Source organism: Cebus imitator, unplaced genomic scaffold, assembly GCF_001604975.1.
Source record: "Cebus imitator isolate Cc_AM_T3 unplaced genomic scaffold, Cebus_imitator-1.0 Scaffold358, whole genome shotgun sequence".
Classification (NCBI taxonomy): Eukaryota; Metazoa; Chordata; class Mammalia; order Primates; family Cebidae; genus Cebus; species Cebus imitator.
In genome coordinates, this window is record NW_016107673.1 from 1,824,821 (window position 1) to 1,848,504 (window position 23,684).

A 23,684-nucleotide genomic window follows, 5' to 3' on the forward strand; every position below is an offset into this window, starting at 1 on the left:
AAAAGAAAACCTGGAGTTGTCCTACCATCACCATGTGACTATCGCAAACTGTTCACCATATTCTGTTTTAAAATGCCAGGAAAGTATTTGTAATGTTTCAAAAAAGATATTTCCATTAAGAAAAAAAGTTAAAATTTTGAGGAGATGATCCAAGATGGCCAAATAGGAACAGCTCTGGAGTGCAGTTCCCAGTGAGAATGCAGAGGGTGAGTCATCACTGCCATTTCCAAACGAGTTTTTACTGCCCACAGAACAAGAGATTCCTGGGTGGAAAAGTGCCATGAGCCTCCAGCAAGGCTGTTTCAGCTGGTACAGTGGGTCTCTGCACAAAAACTCACACAAATCTGGGTGGCCGTTTCAACTGGCGCCTGGAATGCCTGGGAGACAGAATCACCCATTCAACTGAAAAAAAGGGGGCTGAAAGAGTGAGCCAGGTGATCTGGCTCGGCAGGTCCCACCCCCACAAAGACCAGCAATCTGAAACGCTCTGGATTGAGAGTTTCACAGCAAGCACAGCTGGATCCAGGACAGTCCAGCTCTGTGGGGGGAAGGGTGTCAGCCATTACTGAGGCAGTCCACCACTACTGAGGCAGTCTGCCATTACCGAGGCAGCCCACCACTACGGAGGCAGTCCACCATTACTGAGGCAGCCCACCACTACAGAGGCAGTCCGCCATTACCGAGGCAGTACGTCATTACTGAGGCAGACTGCCATTACCAAGGCAGTTCTAACTATACCTCTATAAACAAAATAGCAAGGAAGTTCACACAGCAGCTGGACAGAGCCCACAGCAGCTCAGAAATGCCTCTGCTGGCAGTCTGTGACTAGGCTACCCCCTTTCTGGCACAGAAGCTCTGAAAAAAGTCAGCAGCATGTCAGGAACTTATAAATAAAGCCCTACCTTCCCAGGACAGAGCACCTGGGAAAAAAAGGCAGTTACGAGTTCCACTGCAGCAGATTAAACATACCAGCCCAGCAGCTCTGAACGGAACAATGGAGCTCACAGCTCAGCACTTAAGCTCCTATAAGGGACAGACTGTCTCCTCAAGCAGCTTCCCGGCCCCTGTATATCCAGAGACACCTCAAAAAGGAGAGCTCGGGCCGACATTTGGCAGGTATCCTTCTGGGACAAAGATAACAGAAGATGAAACTAGCAGCAACCCTTACTGTTCTACAGATGCTGCAGGTGATCCCCAGGCAAGCAGGGTCTGGAGTGGACCTCCAGCAGTCCTACAGCAGAGAGGCCTGTTAGAAGGAAAACTAAAAAACAAAAAGAAATAACTTCATCCTCAACAAAAAGGACATCCACTCAGAGACCCCATCCAAAAGTCACCAACTACAAAGATCACAGGTAGATAAATCCACAAAGATGGGAAGAAAGCAGTGCAACAATGATGAAAACACCCAAAACCAGAACACCTCTCCTCCTCCAAGGGATCACAACTCCTTACCAGCAAGAGAACAAGGCTGGATGGAGAATGAGTCTGATGAATTGACAGAAATAGGCTTCAGAGAGTGGGTAATAACAAACTTCTCTGAGCTAAAAGAACATGTTCTAACCCAATGTAAAGCAACTAAGAACCTTGAAAAAAGGTTGACGAGATGCTAACAAGAATTAACAGCTTAGAGATGAATATAAATGAATTTATGGAGCTGAAAAACACAACATGAGAACTTTATGAAGCATATACAAGTTTCAACAGCCAATAGCCAAATGGACCAAGCAGAAGAAAGGATATGAGAGATTGAAGATTAACTCAATGAAATAAAATGAGAAGGCAAGATTAGAGAAAAAATGAGTAAAAAGAAATGAACAAAGCCTCCAAGAAATATGGGATTATGTGAAAAGACCTAATCTACGTTTGATAGGTGTACCTGAATGTGACAGAGAGAATGAATCCAAGCTGGAAAATACTCTTCAGGATATTATCCAGGAGAACCTCTCCAACCTAGCAAGGCAGGCCAATATTCAAGTCCAGGAAATACAGAGAACACCACAAAGATATTCCTCAAGAAGAGTAAGCACATAATTGTCAGATTCACCAGGGTCGAAATGAAGGAAAAAATGGTAAGAGCAACCAGAGAGAAAGGTCGTGTCACCCACAAAGGGAAGCCCATCAGACTCACAGTGGATCTCTCAGCAGAAACCCTACAAGCCAGAAGAAAGTGGGGGCCAATATTCAACATCCTTAAAGAAAATAACTTTCAACCTAGAATTTCATATCCAGCCAAACTAAGCTTCATAAGTGAAGAAGAAATAAAATCCTTTATGAACAAGCAATTGCTGAGAGATTTCATCACCAGCAGGCCTGCGTTACAAGAGCTCATGAAAGAAGCACTAAACATAGAAAGGAACAACCAGTATCAGCCACTCCAGAAACTACCAAATGATAAAGAGCATTGACACAAGGAAGAAACTGCCTCAACTAATGGCAAAACAACCAGCTAGCATCAAAATGGCAGGATCAAATTCACACATAATAATATTAACCTTAAATGTAAATAGGCTAAATGCTCCAATCAAAAGACATAGACTGGCAGATTGGATAAAAAGTCAAACATTGGTGTGCTGTATTCAGGAAACCCATCTCATGTGCAAGGATACATATAGGCTCAAAATAAAGGGATGGAGGAAGATTTACCAAGCAAATGGAGAGCAAAAAAAAAAAGCAGGAGTTGCAATCCCCGTCTCTGATAAAATAGATTTTAAACCAACAAAGATCAAAAGAGACAAAGAGGGGCATTACATAATGGCAAAAGGATCAATGCAACAAGAAGAGCTAACAATCCTAAATATATACACACCCAATACAGGAGCACCCAGATACATAAAGCAAGTTCTTAACGACCTACAAAGAGACTTAAGACTCCTACACAATAATAGTGGGAGACTTTAACACTCCACTGTCAATATTAGACAGATCAATGAGACAGAAAATTAACAAAGATATCTGGGACTTGAACTCAGATCTGGACCAAGCAAACCTAATACACATTTACAGAACTCTCCACCCCAAATCCACAGAATATACATTCTTCTCAGCACCACATCGCACTTACTCTAAAACTGATCACATAATTGGAAGTAAATCACTCCTCAGCAAATGCAAAAGAATGAAAATCATAACAAACACTCTCTCAGACCCCAGTGCAATCAAATTATAACTCGGAATTCAGACACTAACTCAGAACCACACAGCTTCATGGAAACTGAACAACTGGCTCTTGAATGTTGACTGGATAAACAATGAAATGAAGGCAGAAGTAAAGATCTTCTTCGAAACCAACGAGCTAAATTTCCCTCTAGACACTGCTTTAAATGTGTCCCAGAGATTCTGGAAGACACAACGTACCAGAATCTCTGGGGCACATTTAAAGCAGTGTCTAGAGGGAAATTTATAGCAATAAATGCCCACATGAGAAGCAAGGAAAGAGCTAAAACCGACACCCTATCATCCTCTCTTCCTACCCAGGGGAAGGAATTCTCCCAGCCTGTCCATCATGACCCCCAGAAGCCTGGCTTGTTGGCTTCTGTTCTTCCCATGATTCAGCACTCACCTTCAGCTTGTGCTCATGCTCTTTGTTGACACGGGCCAGCAGCTGGGCTTTTCTTCTGTTGAGGGCATCAATGAGGGCATCACATTGGGCCACGAGACAGGCTTCAAACTCCACACTGTTCTCCTGTGTAATAGAGCACATTTCTCAACTGCAAGGTGCTGGGTGCCTCAGGCTGCCAGAGAAAACAGAGCTCCCCCATCCTGCTGAAGGGAATGAAAAGGAACTCTGTCCACAATGCACGTTTGGTAATTAAAAAAAATAACTGGATAAACTTTATTCTACAGTGGTCATGTTTCTCCTTAAATTTAGATTGAAAAGGATAAATATTTATTGCTTAAATTTATCAAAAGGAAATCATTTCCACAATTTGCATTATATTAAGTAAAACAAAGCTTTAGCTTATAGAGTTGGGCATGAATACTTTTGAGGGCCACATACGTCTAGCTATATATGGTGGAAGCTGGCATTCAAAAAGGCAACGAGGAGTGAGTGGGGCATTGCTGAGGCACAAGAAATCATTAAAAATCAAAGGAATGAAGAAGAAAGAAAATGGTACTGGTCTTCAGTATTAACAATAATCCAATGAGAACAGAAGTTTATAAGATACGAGAATAATGGGCAAAAGTACTTGCCTCTTTCATTAAGGAAACCAAATAGTAGGTGGTTAAAAACAATCGATGTGTGTAATAGCGATCACCCTGGCATAAAAATCAGACATGACCCAACACCTTGCAGGGGAAAGGCAACTACATACTAAATGAATTATAACTTTCCCATGATGTTTAAATTAAATGCTGGATATAACATTTTTATTTGATTTAAATCTGTACATACCATAAACATTTCTTTTAAGCAATTCTTTCAATGAGTTATATGCATTTATTAAGGATAATCCTTTCAATGAGTTACATATACAATTTTGATTCTTAAACCATAATCTGAAAAAAAGTAATTCACAGTGAATGAAAGCTAAATACTCACATATACATTAGTAGTACTTACAAAGCACTACTCAGTTGAGTAAACTATAAACTTTTGGGGGCTGGTAAGGAAGGAACAATTTAACCTATCAAATTTTAATTTATTACTAAAGTCATGAAGAACTGTGTCTCTTTATATAATAATCAACAGATAGGCATTTAGTAATTGTTTTCAAATGCAAGATCTTCGTATAAGGAATATATTAGTAATTGCTTGAGCAATGCTAAATTTTGGCTTTCAAGGCAATTGCTTTTGAGCTCTCAGAGATGGCCCTTGGAAAACATCATTTAAGAGCTCTCTATGCCACATGCAGGGTAATATTGGAGTGTGGGGTGAGGGGAGACCTTCTCCTTGTAAGCTCGGTCACTGATTTAGAGCAGAAAGAAAGCTTTGCTCTGATGAAGAGGCCTGGGCAGAGGCAAGCCTGGGGCTGTACATTTTATGCCAGCAGAGTAAAGAAAGAACTGATTGATAAACTCTATTGCTTTGGAAAACAGAAGGAAGTATACAAAACTGCTAGGTTGTTAGGGAATCAAAGTTTAACATGGGCCTGTGTGCCAAAAAAAAAAGGCAAAGAAATCAGTGTGTAATTCTTTGAAAGGCTAGCTTCCATTTAAAAATACATACCTGCCTTGACATGGTGAAATATGAACTTAGTCAATTTACTGGAGGCCAGCAAAAAACAGGCTAAGGTTATTTCTGTGAGGCAAACTTCAAAACATAAGAGGGTCATTATTTTGTTGTCTCATATAATTTATGGTTTTTCCCCTTCAGCTCTAGTGGAGAATTTATGAGCTCTTAAATGCTGCTTGAATTGCTGTTCATTGTGTCTAGATAAAGCAATCTGAAATTACAGTTGCCAGGGGATCATGGTCAAAAAATATTTAAATGTCTAAATGGAGGAGAAGCATTATTGTGGGTCAGGGAGGAAGAAAAGAAGAACGAAAGGAAGAAAGGAAGGAAGGAAAAAAGAAAGAAGGAAGAAGGGAGGAATAAAAAAGAAAAAAATGAAAGGCAGGAAGGAAATAAAGGAAGGATGAAAAAAAGAGAAACCTATGACCTGTTACCATTGAATAATACAATTATTACAAGGCGTTTTGAGAACCTACAGGATCTTACCAACTCAGCAATAAGGACCCTGAATTTACAAAGACATAGGCCTTTTTCTGCATATTTAGTAGTAGAGAATTAGGACCTCAGTGTGGAAGCCAGGAACCAGGAACCAGTTGGAAAAGCAGGCTGTGTTTCTGGCTTGTTGGCAAAAAGTAACTACCTTAAGAAGGGGTATGTTTGAAGTTGATCTCTATATGTGTTTGTATATAAAGAATAACAACAACAACAACGAAAAGGAATTTTCCCATAACGCATAAAAATAAAAGGAGAAAGAAACTCTCCCGCCGTACAGTTATATATTAGCCCGTGGGGTTTCATTGTGTCCCAGGAAATGCCCATACCTGGATCTGCTGGACCATGTTGCGGAGCTGTACCAGAAACTCCTTGGCTTCCTTAGCCCTGTCTGACAGTCCGTTCAGTGCCTGGGAGAGCTGGCTCTGCAAAGACAAAGAAGGAAACCATGGAGCTGTAATCACACGATGCCGCAACAAGGCCAAAGAGGTGTTTTCAGTGAGACTCAAAACTGGAAAATCATCAAGCTCCTCAGATTCCTCTTGTCTGAGGTTGGACCCCTTTGCTGGCCTTTGTATGGGTAGATTCCAGTGTCCAAACTCCCTGGGCCCCTGAGTAGTTTCTCCTTGGAAGCAGTGAACACCTCTGGCCACAGCAGTCAAAGGCCCTTGTCAGCTGATATCAACCTAGAATTTCTTCATCTTCTTCATTGATTAATTAAGCAATCATGTATTGAATACCTATTATTTGCTAAGGACTAAAAAAACCATCCTGGTCAACATGGTGAAACCCCGTCTCTACTAAAACTACAAAAAATTAGCTGGGCATGGTGGCGCGTGCCTGTAATCCCAGCTACTCAGGAGGCTGAGGCAGGAGAATTGCCTGAACCCAGGAGGCGGAGGCTGCGGTGAGCCGAGATCGCGCCATTGCACTCCAGCCTGGGTAACAAGAGCGAAACTCCGTCTCAAAAAAAAAAAAAAGCAAAACAAAACAGTGAGTCAGATGATCTAATTCTTATCACGTTGCTTAGCACAAAGGGCTGTCAGTCTGGGATTGGGGCAGAAAGAATAAAGAGTGTCAAGAACAGGATGAAGGAAGGAGTAGGTACTGGTATGGTCCTCTGAGGCCACTTAAACATAATCACAAATTCAAAGGGCAGGACAACATTCCACTCCCGCCTCATTCATGTCCTCTTCCTCCTACCAAGTGCAGCCTTGCTGCCCTAGCACATTTGTGTCCCCTCCACAATAGCCTTGTACACTAGGGCTTACTCTCTCTCTTCCCATACCACCCCATCCATAGGAGGAGGCAATTCTGCTGGGTTGGCAAGGTGTCCAGGGAGGTACTTGCTCTTTCAGCCTCCTCATCTGCTGGGGTGGCCATGGTACATAATCCTGTTGGATGAGACCTAAGTGGAAGTCTGCGGGGACCGGAGGGGCCTGACAAAGCTTTTGCTTTTCTGCTGATACGGAAACACTGTGGTTGATGCAGCCTCTCCCCTTTGGCTCCTGACTTTAGGATGGATGCAACATCTTCTGTCTCACACGAGGAGCAGGCCAATAGGGTAAGGGTGGAGCGATGGGAGAGGAAGGAGCTGGGTTCTGACAGCATCTTCGAGCAGCTGAACCAGCTAGTGCCTTCACCACCAGCTTTCTTGTTATGCAGGAAAAATTAACTCCTATTTAAGTCACTGTTCTGGGGTTTTCTATTGCTAGTAGGAATTTATATCAAGTATCACTATACTTGATACAAATTCCTTCTCCTAGCAGTCTGGGTATATCCTTCTGTACCTCAGGTACAGAGACAGACTCCCTTTCCTGCACTGCCTTCCCTGCAAACTAAAGCCTATTCTCCTTGCCAGCACAATGTTTCATCTACCCTTTCCCTTCTGTAAAAGGACAGAACCTTAAAATTATATCTCTTGGTGCTGTGAATGCTTTTCTCTTATATTTGTCTTTTAAATACAAAGTTGGATACTGACTCTCTAAAAATATGTACACCAAATGCTTGATGGAGGCAATGTGGGATGGTAGAAAGAACATAGGCTTTGAAAGTGTGCAAATTCTCACTCTATCACTTACTAACTGTGGCCTTGAGAAAGTTACCTCTGTCTGAATTACTCCAACGGAAAAGGTGGGAAGAATAATAATACTTTGTAGTTGGGTTATGGTGATAGTTGAATGCCTTAATCAATGTGAAAGCTCCTGCTTGTTAAGGGAATGACTCTGAATTCAGAAATGCCGCCAGTTACTGGCTGTTCAATCCTTTATACATAGTTTTACCTCATTCATAAAATGAGAAGAATACTTTTCTTGGGTTTTGTGGGCATTGCATGAAATACAATATCTAAAGCCTAGAACCTTACTACCTTACTGGTTCACAGTGCATAATGTGTGCTTAATAAATGCTTGTTAACTTTTTTTTTTTGAGACAGAGTCTTACTCTGCCACCCAGGCTGAAGTGCAATGGTACGATCTTGGCTCACTGCAATGTCTGCCTCCTGGGTTCAAGCAATTCTCCTGCCTCAGCCACTCAAGTAACTGGGATTATAGGAATGCACCACCACACTAAGCAAATTTGTGTATTTTTAGTAAAGATGGGGTTTCGCCATGTTGGCCAGGCTGGTCTTAAACTCCTGACCTCAGGTGATCTGCCCACCTCGGCCTCACAAAGTGCTGGGATTACTGGTGTGACTCACTGCTCCTGACCAGCTGTTAACTCTCGTTTGCTTTCTTCATTCTTGCTCACACAAACACCTGCTGACTGGAGGAATTCACAGGACAGTTTCCTGGAACTGGATCTGTTGGACAACATCCTGATCACCTATACTTTGCTCTATGTATTGAGGCTTCAGGAGGCAAAACCAACACAATTGAGTTAGCTAAAGCACAAAGTGAGCCTACAGTTGCAAAATTCTTTATGACTGGGTCTCAGCTACAACATTATTTGGGGTAAAAATTTCTCCTCGATAACCGTTAATATTTCCAGGAACCCAAGGGATAAAGGAGGGAAAAAGGGCCTCATTTGGAAGAGCAGGCAATAACATGAGTGACATATTTTTAAGAAGATATTTGATTTTTTTTCATTGTTACTTTAGAACTCTTTTTTCTGAATGAGCAAAAGTTTGCTGGACTATCACAGTTTTCTTCCTCTTTTTATTACAACCTATGCTTAGTAACCACACTTAGATGTTTCAGTACAGAAGCCAAACTGATTTGGTTACAAAGAAGTGAAGCTGCCTAGTATCTTGTATACTAACCTTGCAATTAATTGTGTCTGTATAAGTCAGACTTGACACCCATAAAGATTTTTTGACCATATGCTGCTGTATACTTAGAAATACAATTATTCAGTAGTAGACAAAGAGTTCTGGCCCCATCTATTCCCAGGATTTTATATGAGAAAGCAATAAGTGAACTGGAAAAATTAATTTATTTTCAATTTCCTCTTTGTGTTTATGCTCAGTCCCAAGCATGCCTTCTATCTGGCTGAGGATTGTTTCGGTATTTGATAAACAATTACATTATAAGATAAAGATCTAGAAATCATTCTCTTAAGCTTTGTCCACTTGTGGAAATTGAGGAGGAGACAATGAAAAATCCTGCAAAAACTAACACTAGAAAGTGCTCTTACTGTAAGGATTTATATGCACACTGATTTTATAAGATGGTATTTTGATCACATTTATAAGCTCCATCTGATGTAGAATAACATTATTATTGACTGATTTTGTTTCCCAGATGCATTTAAATTCCTGCTCTGTGCTAACAGAGGTGTTCTGTATTCAGGACCACAGAGCAGTCCTGGAAATTCATGAGCAGAACACTGAAGATGCAAATATGTAGTGTGCGTTTATCACAGCATCTTTGGCCATACAAGGAGTCATTCAAGGGAGAAAGTTACAGTTCTAAAGCTGTTTTTAAAACCTGAAACTGACATTCAGGTTTCTTGGATATTTGTTTTCTAGGTTACTGAAAAAGTGTCACAATCTGAAGGTGAATGAGAGGAGAAAAATGATGCGGCTGAAGCTCTGATCTCCAGTCAAGTTGTTCTCGGTTGGGAGCATGCTGAGAATCGCTGAAATCTCCCAGAAAGATGACAAGTTTTTCAAGCCTGAAGGAAGGAAACAAAGAACTCTGCCTCCTCCTTCCCTCCTTGTGTGGCTTTTGCTTTCAGCTTCCCCACTGACCCTGCTCCCCTTGCCTCCCCAGGAGGGAGAGATCAGGCGCTTACCCTGGGAGGGACTGTGGAGGATGTTTCAGGACCTGCTTCTCACGCTCAGCAAATGGGTAATGCAATTCAATCCATCCCACCCAATGCCTCACTTGCCCAAGCTGCTGAGGGTGCCCAGGCAGAAGACAATGTCTTCTTTCCATTTCCTGCTGTAAACATTCTTCATGTGGCCTCTTTCCCTCAATTCACCATGAATAATGGAGACAGATAAACTGGGACAAATGTAAAGAAGCTTTCTGGCTGTCTGGGATCTGAAGTTACAGGCACAGGATGGGTCAAAAGGGTCACTCGAAGAGCTGGTACCAAACAGATGAGGCGGCAAACAAGCACCAGCGGCTTGATAGCCCAGAAAACGACCCAGCTGCCTCCCCGAGCACGGGTCACCGTCTGGTGCTGTATCAAAGTGCATGCCATTCAGGCACTGCAACATTGCTGCCCCCAAGAGCCCAAGCCCACACTGGCTCCTTCCTAGGTGCAAAGGTAAACACAACCCTCAGGAAAAAAGTGACCACTGAGGCAGTGGGACTTTGAGGGAAGGCTGCCCGGGAGAGTAACAGTTTTTCTAATGAAATATTGATCTGAGTCACATTACTCAGTGATTACTCATTGCTGGTTACTCAGTACATTACTGACATTGTACAATTAAAAAGTATAAGTAAGAAATTCTAATAATTATAATACATTGCTCATTTCTTATGAGCCAGGAACTCTGAAGGGTGCTTTCAATACAATCCCAATCACCTCCCTGCCATTTTGCAGAGGTGCCGATAGGATACCCCTATGTAAAGGTTTCACCACTCACATATGGAACAGCCACAACATAAACGCTCATCTGAGCAAAGGGCAAACTCATGCCCTTTGCTCCAGCCTCCCAAAGAAAGAGGATCTTCTCTCATCCTCACAGGCCGAAAAAATTATTTAATTAACTGTTTAATCCACGGTGAGAGCATTTAAAACCAGAGAAGGTGAGTGGATGACTATGACTGATTATGAGGGTCTGATTATACTTTGCAGCCAGATAATATGTAAATTACAGCGTGATGAGTTAACCTATGAAATGTGCAACTTTTTCCCGCATGAAGTTTTTTGGTGAATTTGAAAAAGTCCCCTGACTAAGAGAGGAGTATCATGGAGGAGCGGAAGAAGCTTTGGATTCAGGTCCACTGCCAACTTTATCAACTACTGGCCTAAGATCTTGGGCAGAGATTGGGCGGAGTGGGAATGAAGTAAAGGAGGGAGATCCCACAGAGTGACTGGTACTTGGGGAACCATCAAGCTGAGATGCCCAAGGGGCCTGATTCCCCTTCTAGGAAAAATGTCTATTCCTCCTGCCTGCGCCTTTCCTGTCTGCAGGAATGGATCTCTTCTCTGGTTTCTCTGGTGCTGGAAGATCCTGGATATACCCCAACCCCAGTTCACTATAGTCAGATGGTCAGAAATCCTGCAATACCAGCTGGTCTGGAGATGCCAACTTATCTCTAAGCCCAGCAAATAGCTGGGGCAGTGAACAGGCTGTGATCCGCAAAAGAGTAGCTGGGCCTGGGAATGGAAGCACACAGTATAGAGATAAGTGGTGAGTGTGTGCATATGTGTGTGTATGAGTGTGCATATGCATGTGAGTGTGTGAAGGTCTGTGTATGTAGGTAAGAATGTGAGTTTAAGAGTATATATGTGTGTAAGAATGTGTATGTGTATGTATGTAATTGTATGTGAGATGTGTCATCAGTGGAGTATGGCGAGGCTCTTGGCTTTGGGCAAGGTTGGTATGAGAGGAATCTTATGGGTAGGGATTTGGTCCATTAAACTGCTGTTTATTGTTAGTTGGTTGTAAGAAAGATTCAAGGCTGGGTGTGGTGGTTCACACTTGTAATCCCAGGACACCGGGGGTCGAGGCAAGCAGATCACTTGAGGCCACGAGTTTGAGAGCAGCCTGGCCAACATGGTGAAACCTCATCTCTACTAAAAATACAAAAAATTAGCCAGGTGTGGTGGCGAGCACCTGTAATCCTAGCTACTCAGGAGGCTGAGGCAGAATCCCTTGAGCCCGGGAGGCAGACATTGTGGTAAGCTGAAATTGCACCATTGCACTATAGTCTGTTCAACAAGAGTGAAACTCCTTCAGGAGAGAGAGAGAGAAAGAAAGAAAGGAAGAGAGAGGGAGGGAGGGAAGGGGAGGGGAGGGGAGGGAAGGGGAGGGAAGGGAGAAAGATTGATTCTATCCTAGCCAGGGTCCTTTGAGCCCTCTTCTCACCTAGGCCTCAACCTTGGCCTATAAAGACTTGAACAAACACTAACATAGTTTCTAACAGCTCCAGGCTGAATTTCTAAGATGGCCGCAGCCTCCCTTAAAGTACCTGCCTGAGAGAATTCAAGGCTGCCAAAAGAATTTGCTGTTTGTTCCATTGAACACCTGAAGAAAGGGATTCTATCTGCCGGTCTCTATGAGAGGGTAGGGTTCTAACTTCAATAAGCACAAGTTAGCAAACCCAGATGGGTTTCATATAGACGAATTTTCTCCTTCCTGATTTTTGGAATTTTTTCACTTCTGCAACTCTGAGGCCCTGCTCACCCCCTTTCCCATTCCCTCATTCTCACTGTAAAGTGCCCAGTCACTTCTGTTCAAATAGAAGTTGAGTTCAGTTCATGATGTACTCTTTTCTCTGTTGCAATAGTATACTGATTAAAATCTGCCCTTTTTACAGATTAAAATCTGTCCTTACCACTTTAATTAGTAATCAGGTAGTTAGTGACAGTTGCTAGTTCTGCCTCTGACCCAGGGAGAGCAGGGCAATCTCTGGGTAATGAGCTGACCCTTCAGCAGGCAAATGTTACCTTGAAGGATAAGTCAGGAAGCACATCACTAAGGATGCAAGTTCCTCCGCCTAATCCAGCACATCTCCCATATACTAAACAAATCTCACCATTTTTATTGTGAACCTGACTCTACGAGCTGTGTGGAGGACAGAAAGGAGGAGGACTCTGCTTTTATTCCAACACGTTGAGTAAAATCCCCTTTCCCATTCTTCGTTGTTAGATTTGCATGCACAAGCACACAAATATTCACACCAAAATCTAATGCATAGTGACATTTACCTCCTTTTAAATAACAATTTAAGTCTAAACATGCTGTTTCATTCTTTGAACCATAAAAAATGTGTAAGACATGCCATTATTCCATCAGAGAGCAGCAATTGAACCAGACAGAGCAATGGGGACCAACACGGCATTGGAGTTAAGAGGAAAGACTTGAGTTTCAGTGGTGGCATTTTACTAGTCGTGTGATCATGGATCCATTACCTAACTGTGGTGAATACTGTGGTGCTCTACCCAGAATCTTCTCTCAAAGACTATGCGTCCTTCTCCCAGTTGCAAGGAATATCAGCTCTGACAGATTACACTAGGAATTGCTCTTGGCTGCAGGGAACTAACTGCCTTACTGAAAGGTATGTCCCCTTCTGGAGATGTCCCATGGCCAGTGAATGGCTGGAGTCCCCTTGCCTCAATTTTGGGGCAACCCTGAAGAACCATCCCCTATCTAGAACTTCCAGCAGGATTGGTTGAGGCCACTGCAGGTTAGCTTCAGCCTCAGTTCAAACCTGGCTTCCTCATTTCCAAGTGGATCTACCAAGAGCACTTAACAACTAACCATCCCTCAGAGTCTATGTCCAGGGAGCCCAATCAAAATACTAGGCTTCAGTTTCCTCATCGGCAACATGGGGATAATTAGAGTACCCGCATCACAGGACTACCAGGAGGATTATATGAAATCATGTGTATAAAGTTCTACACAGTGCCTGGCATATTGTTAAAATTCAATAAGCAGTACAGGTTGAGTATCCCTATTCTGAAAATCCACAATCTGAAACATTTCAATGAACATTTCCTTTGAGTGTGTTGTCAGCACTCAAAGTTTTGAATGTTGGAGCACTTCAGATTTCACATTTTTGGATTAATGATGTTCTGCTGGTAAATATAACGTAAATATTCCAGAATCTGCAAAACTCAAAATCTGAAACGCTTCTGGTCCTAATCATTTTGGATTAAGAGATACTCAACCAATGTTATTTTTATAGTAAGAATAATGTTAAAATATGCATACATAAATCACTAAAACACTTTTGTCATGCTTCATCTTGACTTAGGGTTGGTCAATTATAATTATTCAAACAGTGGGGTAGATTGTAGTATTGTTCAGAACAATTTGCTCTAGCCCCATTTCTGTCACATGACTGGCAGTGCCTCCTGCAGGTGGCGCATGTGTTCCTATCCCCTTGTCATCCTTGGCTATATAACTTGCTCTTTAGCCTAAAGAGGCTCTGTGATTTCCTGCTAGCTCTTTTGCTTTTCCTCTTTGTCACGAGAATAAGTGGTGTGCTGATAAACCAGCTCTCAAAAAAACAAAAACCAAAACAAATTTTTATTTGTAAATTTCACCTATTTATTTTAGAATATTATAGATCAAGCAAATAAATAATAAGCAAGAATACAGGTTATCTGAATAGTCCAATTAACAAGTTCAGTTGTATTTATAAGAATGTATTCCGAAGGTTTATATTATGCATATTCTCTTTATATTATGTATAGAAGAGAATATACCCATTGGATGTTTCCCAAGAGCTATCATATACATGTATCTGTCCACAAATAACTATAAATGCTAAAGAATAGAGATTCTGTGAACTAGATGCTCTGGCCATAACCTATTAAAACCGGTAATCCATGACTTTTTACTTCCTCTTTAACAGGCCACCTGAATTTTCCGAATTGTTTTCCAGTTTTTGGCTTCTAGGGCTTTCTTGGTGGTAAAGCCCATCGTGTTTACAAACAGTCATCAACAATGAGAAAAAAAACAAATTTGCTTAACACATACTTAAATAGCACTGTATGTGCCAGGACCACTTCTAAGTGCTTCACAAATAAACCCAAAGAGAATTTAGGCCTTAACTAGGAAAAGAGCGGTAAGAAGCTTTTGAAAAAGGGTCCCTTCTCCCCCACATACTGGTAATTTTAAGAAGTAAATTTTAAAAAATGAGATTCTATTCTTTGCTTATTAGATTACAAAAACAAAATACAAATGAAAGTATTTAGAGTGACATACAGGAAAGAATTATTCTCGCCACCTTCAGCAGGAGTGTGCATTGGAATAACCACTCAGAGGGGCATTTTGGGAGTATGATTTTTTTAAATCCTCTAAATTTGAAAATTTACTGAAGTTTCCCCTTGGGAAACAGGAATAATCAAGAATGTGTTCAAATGTTGGCTACGTGAATTTCACTTCAGCTCTTTGCAACACGATGGAAACAAACAAAATATTCTAAAATAGATTAATTAAATAAATTATAGAGAACAGAGACCTATACAGTGACTTACACTACAGTTTAGCAGGCCATCCCAGCACATAGTAAGTGTTGTCTGAGTGTTATGCAGCTATTGAAAGGGGGTAGTAATGTATTTAGTCATATGGAAAAATATTTATAACACATTAAGTAAAAAGAACAGATTTCAAGATAGCAATAGATATATGACATGACTCAAATTTTGTTGCCATACTTTATATAGAGATATGCCTTATCTCCATATAAATGTATAAGATGTTTCAAAGGATACACATTAAGGGTTTATCATCAAGGCTATTCATAGTATATCTCTAGTGAAATTGAGGGCTTTTTTTCTTCTTTTTAAAGTTCTTTTGATTTTCTGATTTTTCTGAAATAAGGATGTTCTTCTTTTGAAATAAAGAATAAAAAGTCATTTCTTAAATTCACTGTATAGATCTAAGTGAAAACTGAGGGGTGAATAAGAAGTCTATCCTTTTTTAGAACTAATATTTGAGTTTCTGAAAGAGCACAGTCATATCATTTTTCTATGAAAAATATTTATCGATTTTTTACTTTATTATTATTGAGACAGAGTCTAGCTCTGTTGCCCAGGCTGGAGTGCAATGGCACAATCCTGGCTCATTGTAACCTCCGCCTCCTGGGTTCAAGTGATTTTCCTATCTGAACCTCCTGAATATCTGGGATTACAGGTGCCTGCCACCACACCCACCTAATTTTTGTATTTTTAGTAGAGACGGGGTTTCACTGTGTTGTCCAAGCTGGTCTCGAATGCCTGACCTCGTGATCCACCTGCCCCACCTCCCAAAGTGCTAGGATTACAAGCGTGATCTACCGCACATGCCCTGATTTTTCACTTTAATATATACATTTCTAATAGCACATTTTACATCATTTAGTGAACAAACACTATTTGTAGAACTGAAAATTTCTATCTAGAGAACTGAAAATAATTGGATCTCAAAACCGTTTTGTTTATGTTAAAACTGTTCCCTGGTAGTTTCAGATAAAGGAGAATGCTTTACCACCTGGAAGAACATGGTGACCCAGTGTGGACATGAAGGCAGCCAGAGAGAAGTGTAGGGAAAACAGCTTTCTGGAGAAAGGACTCACAGACTGCTGGTTAGGACTCTTTGGAAAGAAGAGGGTAGTATGTGCAAAAAAGGAGATTTATTCTGTAGTCCATCTCTGGTATGTAAAATCCAATATTTACACAAAGGCTTGGCCCAAGGAAGGCATATTTTTGATCCTCAATTGTAAATACTTGGTAACTGCCTGACAACACACATATAATGGTTTAGAATACCCACAAAAAGGCATGCTCTCTGACAGAGCCTTGGGCAGAGTGGGAGTGACTTCACAGCCTGTATCTTTGCCACGGTATTAAAGTTTCATGCCTTCAATCACAATTGCTGCAGGAATTCTATTGCCTCCAGCACTCTAAGTAAAAGTCACAGAGACTTGGGAAATCAATTTTCCCCAAAGAAACGATGAATATTGTGTGAGGCAACAGTTTCTTTTTGTCATGCCCTAAGGCAAAAAGTGGTTCTTCCATGTCCTTGCAGTAAAAACCTACCATGTTGATGAGGCCGCCCTCAGCATGGAAGAGCCAACATCTCTTCCCAACTCCATGTTAGCATATGTTATGTTGGTATCGTAAAATCAACCATATACTTATACCATAGAAATTGGCAAACACTACAAATAAAAATTTGTTTTGGTTTTTGTTTTATTTGAGAGCTGTTTTAACAGCACACAACTGTGTAATACTTCAAGCTTGTTTGACCTGCCTTATTTTGTTATTGCTCATTTTGTTTTGTTTTAGGCTTTTAGCAGCTTGAAGCTATGGGTTTTACTTTCTGTCTCTAGTGATAAGTGGAAAAGAGGGATGGGGAAAGGCTTTAGAGGCTCAACCAGAAACAGAAACTAAGAACACATGCCTGTATTCCCTCTCTTGGACACCCTAAGTCATCTCTAGATTAGTTATAATAACTATTACAATGTAAGTTCTATGTAAATAATTGTTATACTATACTATTTATGGAATAATCACAAGGAAAAAAGTCTTAATATAGTCACTACAGGCTCAATTATTTTTTTTTCAAGTACTTTTGATCCAGTGTTGGATGAATCCACTATGGAGAACCAGTGCATACAGAAGGCTGACTGTATATCCTCTCTCTCACTCTCTGGTACAAGTTTGCCCATTATTTATTTTTAAACTAGATTTCTTTTTAACCTAATCTGACAGTTTTCCCCCTATCACAGAGAAATCTGGGTTATCTACATTTATTGTGTTAACTGATATAGTTGGCTTTATTCCATCCACATTGTATATATTCCTAGTAGTAATAAACCATTTTTTCCTTTTTTACCTTTTATAGATTTATCACATTTCTTTTAATAGCTTAATCCCAAATCACTGCTTAATTTGGATATTTTGCTACGCTTCTCCATTTTGCAAACTGTTATCTATCTTTCATCTCATGTAAACCAAGATTTGTTCATGATTAAGTCAAAAGTAAATAACTGATCCCCCATTATCTCACTACATTCCTCAAAATGCTTTCCTTACTATTTACTATCTCTTGGAAATTAGGAAACACCATTCTAAATAACTCCAAGATCAAATAGGAAATTAAATTTATAAATTATCTAGATTTTAGTAAAGACAGCCACTTTATAAAAACATATTGCATTTTAATATGATTGTGTAGGTTAGCTAGGAAACCCAAGCACTGTTTGTAACATGTTTCCCACTAGGAATACTATTCTTAGATGGAACTTGGAAAAACAGGAAAAATTATTTCCCTTTTCATTATCCTCATGAACCAGACCCCTGATTTAAAAACAAAAACAAAAACAAAAACAAAAAACTCCCAACCTCTCATACACTTTCAAAGCTAACTCACAATGGTGATCAGATCAGAAAAGAAAGAGGGGGCTTTTTTTGCACTTATGTGCGAACATCCAGGATGGCTGTGGTGGACTGTTCTTAAGTTCTGAACATCCAATAATTTTAGGGTGTCTTTATTCCAGTTTAAGTTACAAATTTCATTTGAAAATTACCAATTGATAATGAAATTTATAACTTAATAGTTGAATAAAGACACAGAGTCTCTTTGGATATTAAAAAAATTTTTTTCAGTAACATGAAAGCAATTCCTGTATCTAAGATTAAAGTCACAAGTTGCTTTTAAACTTTCCTGGAAGATAAATACAACCAGCGGCGTTATCGTCTATTCCTTAGCTTACAGGATGCCTGGGGAGAGTAAAAGCCATACTTTTTACATGCACACCACTAAGCAGCATTACTACATGTCCACTTCAAAGGAGCACCTGTGGCTTGGCATCATCACTGAGAGTCAGGCTCAGCCAATGGAATCAGGATGACCGGGTTCAGTCGCCTGCACATGAATTTTGTTTCTTGAGGCCATAGGCAAAATAATGGTCCTCTAAAATGTCCATGCCCAAATCCCCAGAACTGGTGATTTTGCAGATGTGATCAAAGTTATAGACCTTGAGATGGAGAGATTATCGCAGATTATCTAGGTGGCCAATCTAATCACAAGTCCTTAAAAGTAGAGGAGCTTTCCTGACTGTGGTCCAAGGGAGATGTGATGACAGAAGAATCAGAGAGCAATTGCTGGTTATGAAGATAGAGGAAGGAAATGGATTTTCCTTTAGAGCATCTGGAAAGGAACTCAGCCCAGTTTGTTGGACTTCTGACTTACAGGAATATAAGGTAAAAAAATCTATGTTGTTTTAAGTAGCTAAGTTTTTGGTACTGTTTCATAGCAGCAATAGAAACCTAACATACCTGAGAAGGCAGTCGGTTAAGAGCTGGACGCTTACCACCTTTGGTGGTGGTCGGATTGCTTCACCTTGTATTTTGAAAACCTGTTTAGAATATGCATCTCCTGCTCTCCTTTTGAGTTGGAGAGAGGCAAAGGCTTAGAGGAAAGGTAAAATGGCCACAAAGAATAAAAAGAATCTGGCCCACTGCAACAGTGTGAACACATTTCAAGGTTGAGTTGAGGAACAAGAATGGGCTATTCAGCTCTTTTCATCCACATGTTAAGTATGTAAAGCATCTGACCACCTGATAAACTAGAAATTCTGCGAGACTGAGCTGGTTCAACAGCTCCTCCTGCCAATCACCAAGAATGAAGCTTCTCCATCAGTCTGGAATCAATTACTAAGTTTCAATAACTCCTTAAAAGTAGGGACAGAGAGGAGATTTTAGGTTTCTTCAGAGCAAGAGGCTATTTCTGTTCAGAAGCCTAAAGTGATGTATGTTTTGGATACTAAAGTGGTCCACTGCAGCTTAAGTGTTCTCATCATAAGCTAATGTCTTTCCTGAAATATATCAGCTTATTTAAACTTTTACTTTACCTTAGAAAAAGCTACAATTTTCTCAAAGGTATGGAGTCATTAGAAACGACTGGGAAATGTTAATCATGAGATCTGAATTTAGAAGGCCTTAACAAGGGCTTTACAACGCTGGTGCAAAGATTAGCATGGCTTCTTTAAAAACAAAGGGTCACAAGTGAGAGACCACTACCCAGTAGTGGACTGACAATTTGGAGTGCTGGTGAGGGCATGGAGCTTCTAGAGCCTCATACACTGTTAGTAAGAGCATTAAAGTGGTAAAACCAATTGGGAAAACTGGCTCTTCCTAATAAAGTTAAACATATCCCAACTTTATATGATAGCATATGTCCACAAAAGACTTGCATACAATGTTCATAATAGCTTTATTTATAACAGCCCCAAGCTACAAACGGCTCAGATGTCTACCAACAGTAACATGCATAAATAAATCATGTGTATTCATGCAATGGAATACTGCTAAGCAGCAAAAAAGTGCAAGCTAATGAAACATGCAAAACGTGAATGTTTTTTAAAACACTATGTTGAGCAAAAGAAGCCACACAAACAAATAGTACATGCTGTATTTATATGAAGTTCAAGAACAGCTCTATGACCTTTGGAGGAAAGTGGTGACCTTTGGAGGAAAGTGGTGACCTTTGGAGACAGGCAGGTTGACTGGAAAGTGTCATGAGAGGGTCCTCTGAGGTATGGAATGGTCTGTCTCTTGATTTGAGTGGTAGTTACATGAACACATTTTTTTAAAGTTTATGAAACTGTAAACCCCAGATTGGTGTATTTTATTATAAATTATATTTTAAAGAAACTTTTAAATATATAAGAGGATAAACTACATAAGAGGATAAATGCTCTTCATATATTCTCTTTAGTAAGACCTCAACTGTGTAGGAAAAGATAAATATTTGCTCAGATGGTCTTATGTTTTCAACTGGACCTCTGAATTTAAATAGATATCCATGAAATTCTCAAGCCATTTATAATTGACCAACAGAAACAGCTGACTGAACTTTCTTTACTATTTGATACTGGGACCCCTAACTCAGAGGCTGTTGCTGGATTTGCTGAAGACTACCATCTCTCATGCCCTTCCTCTGGTTACGTTGTTGGCTTTCCTTCTGTGGCCTGTACTCGGCAGCACCTGACATCTAGTCCCATGGTAACTGCTCACTCTGGTCTCTGTGCCCTCCCACAATAACATAATTTTATTTATGCCTACTTTGTGAAGTGGCAATTCCTCAGAGGGAGCAGGAGTGATTGGAGCCATGGAGTGAAGGATTCGACATGTACCACCTCTGCTCATACTTTCACCCACCCTGAGAAGTGTCCTGCTTTTTAGACAGGTTCAAAAGCCATAAGGCTTGTAGTACACGTCTCCCCTTTCTAGTCAACTCACGATGCCATAAGTTTGTAAGAATTTGTGCATAGATGTGCTTAGTTTCTTTATTTTGATTATGAGTTTAAGAAGCATGTGATCTTTTCATATTAAGGATGAACCACAGATGCCTTCTCTGATAGTACTAACATTACATTACAATGCCTGAATTTAAATTCTCCTTAACTCTTACACTTACTAGTACCACTCTCAATTATTCTGAAAATAAAATACAATCTTATTCTAATATTGACCATTTTCACTAGCAAAAGAGAAACTCTCTGAGATATCTTAAATAGCTTCTATAATAGATTTAGGTTTTTTCATACCTAGTGTTGAAAGGCTCATTAGGATTCAGTATTTATAGGTCAATTTCCATCTACAACAAAATTAGTAGTGACTGTCAATATTATTCAGAAAAATGAATTTAAGCCACATCTGATTTCTTTTCACCCTTTCCCTCAGCATCTTTGTCAATCCATTTCCATGCAGTGAATTGCAGCTCCAGCCTAGTGAAAATAGGAATGGTTTCCATGACAACGGTTTTCTCTCTGCTAGTTAGAATATAAGATTTAACTCCCATGAAAATAAATCTCACCATGGGAATTAGTAGATTTTGTAAATGACAAAATAACTGTGCAATCATTTCCAAAGAAAAGGCTGTGATAAGCTTGCACGAGCAAGGGCGGGTTACACAAGGTGACTGCTGAAGCTGCCGCTGACATCACACACCCAGCACAAAGTGCAGGGAAATGCCTGCTTTGAGCTGCAGCCCACTCTGCTCCTCGCCCAAGTGTGAGCCCACAGCCTGATCCTCTTATGAATGTCAATGATGTTTCAATCCCAGGTGGAGGGAATAGGTTTTAAACCATCTCATAGCAAATGACGAGGATTAACCTCCAACTGCCTTTCTTCTGATTTCCAGCAACATTAATTCCTTGAAAAGATGAGATTCCCAGAGCAGTTCTTAAGGCAGCCAGTATGGCATGAATTTCATTTCTCATTATCTATTGCTCTGTTAAGATTAGGTGCTGCTATTGTACAATAGTACTCTTTTCTCTTTCCTATTCTTTCTCCTTCTTAGAAATGTCTTATTTTATTACTTAAAAATACATAGAACTATTTTCTGTTTAACAAATTGTAAAGCCTAATATGATGTTAAGTGTTTTAAATAATATTTAGTAAACATGTTTTCCCAATAACATTTATATAAAGAATAATGCCATCTTGTAAGAGAAAATTGCTATCAATCTAGCGATATAAAATTAATAAACTGAATTCCATGTAACCTTGTATTCCCGAATCTATTAAGCCAGGGTTTTCTTCTGAACAATGTGGCTCACTGCTGGAGCATGAAGCTCTGTCCGAGTGAGGTGGCGTCCTCAGCACAGTCTGAGAATGGGATGAGTGTACAGTTTTGAATAAGGATGTGAATATTCAAGACCATGATGCAGGCCCTCTGCAAAAGGCAAATTTGATAGCTAAATCAACTCCCTCACTCCAGCATGATGATGCATTATGCTAAGTGAGCTGGTTTTTCAAAGCCATTGCAAGTATGTGACAGAAATCCCACAAGACCCAGCCTGCCATTGTCCCTACCCAGAGAAGATAGGTATGGGCAAGTCTGGTAAAGCCTGCACCTCCATGCTGTGGAATCCCCTTGTTCCTTCAGCCTGTGCTCTGGTGCCAGTCTCCCCTTCCTTCCTCCTCTCAAAGCTTAGGAAGGATCTGAAACCTGTCACGTAAGAATGATTGTCCAAATACCCCATTCTCCTTCCAGTGAAATTCATTCACATTAAAATTTTAGCCAAACCAAAGATTTCCCTTTTAAATCTTTTATTTCTAGTTGTAAAGTGAAAGATTTTGTCTGTAGTTAAAGAATTAATTTTCATTAATGTTGAGAAGAGTGGGAACAGTTTTGGTCAGGAAAGGGGACCTTAAAATGGCATTAATTTTAACCTGCTGGTTTCAAAGGTAAACCTGATATTATCTTTTTAGGATGAAGTCTCTCTTTTCCCAACCTTTACATTGAACATCTTCCTCCTTGGAGAAAGAGAGTCCCTCTGAGGTCACTGCAGGCTTGCTTAGTCCTATTTGCTGGTAGGGGTAGAGGAATTGGTGTCACTCCTTCATAAGCTTTGCCCAGGACCCCAAGACTAACCTATTCTGTTACAGACCTGCTGCCCAGCAGTTCCTCTTATTCCAGATCCATTCTCAACCTTCTCTGGGTAAACACAACCTCTCTGCCTCCTTTAACCTTTGTTGTGCTCTGTTCCAGAAATACAGGTACATATATACATATACATACATGTCTCCATATATCTATTTTTGGCATAAAATGTTATCCAAGCTGATGGCTAATAATGTTAACAGTATAACCTGTTTATAAGAGGTCCTAAAATACGGCTAGGCATGGTGGTTCACACTGTAATCCCAGCACTTTGGGAGGCTGAGGCGGGTGGATCACAAGGTCAGGAGTTTGAGAACAGCGTGGCTAATATGGTGAAACCCCGTTTCTACGAAAAATACAAAAATTAGCTGGGCATGCTGGCACGCACCTATAGTCCCAGCTATTCAGGAGGCTGAGACAGGAGAATTGCTTGAACCTGGGAGGCCGAGGTTGCAGTGAGCTGAGATGGCACCACTGACTCCAGCCTGGGCAACAGAGGGAGACTCCATCTCAAAA

The 23,684-nt window shown here is 40.4% G+C and overlaps 1 protein-coding gene across 13 annotated transcripts in view; it reads right to left on the bottom strand.

The window, feature by feature from the left end:
• TRIM9 (tripartite motif containing 9) overlaps positions 1-23,684 on the bottom strand; it is a 122,433-nt gene that overhangs the window by 45,786 nt on the left and 52,963 nt on the right. For all 13 annotated transcript variants that reach the window (XM_037730767.1, XM_037730762.1, XM_017506770.2 and 10 more), the window contains exons 2-3: positions 5,995-6,090; positions 3,560-3,682 (exon numbers count right to left, since the gene is read on the bottom strand). In XM_037730767.1, the coding sequence (XP_037586695.1) occupies positions 3,560-3,682; positions 5,995-6,090 (219 nt within the window). The remainder of the gene's footprint in view (positions 1-3,559; positions 3,683-5,994; positions 6,091-23,684) is intronic.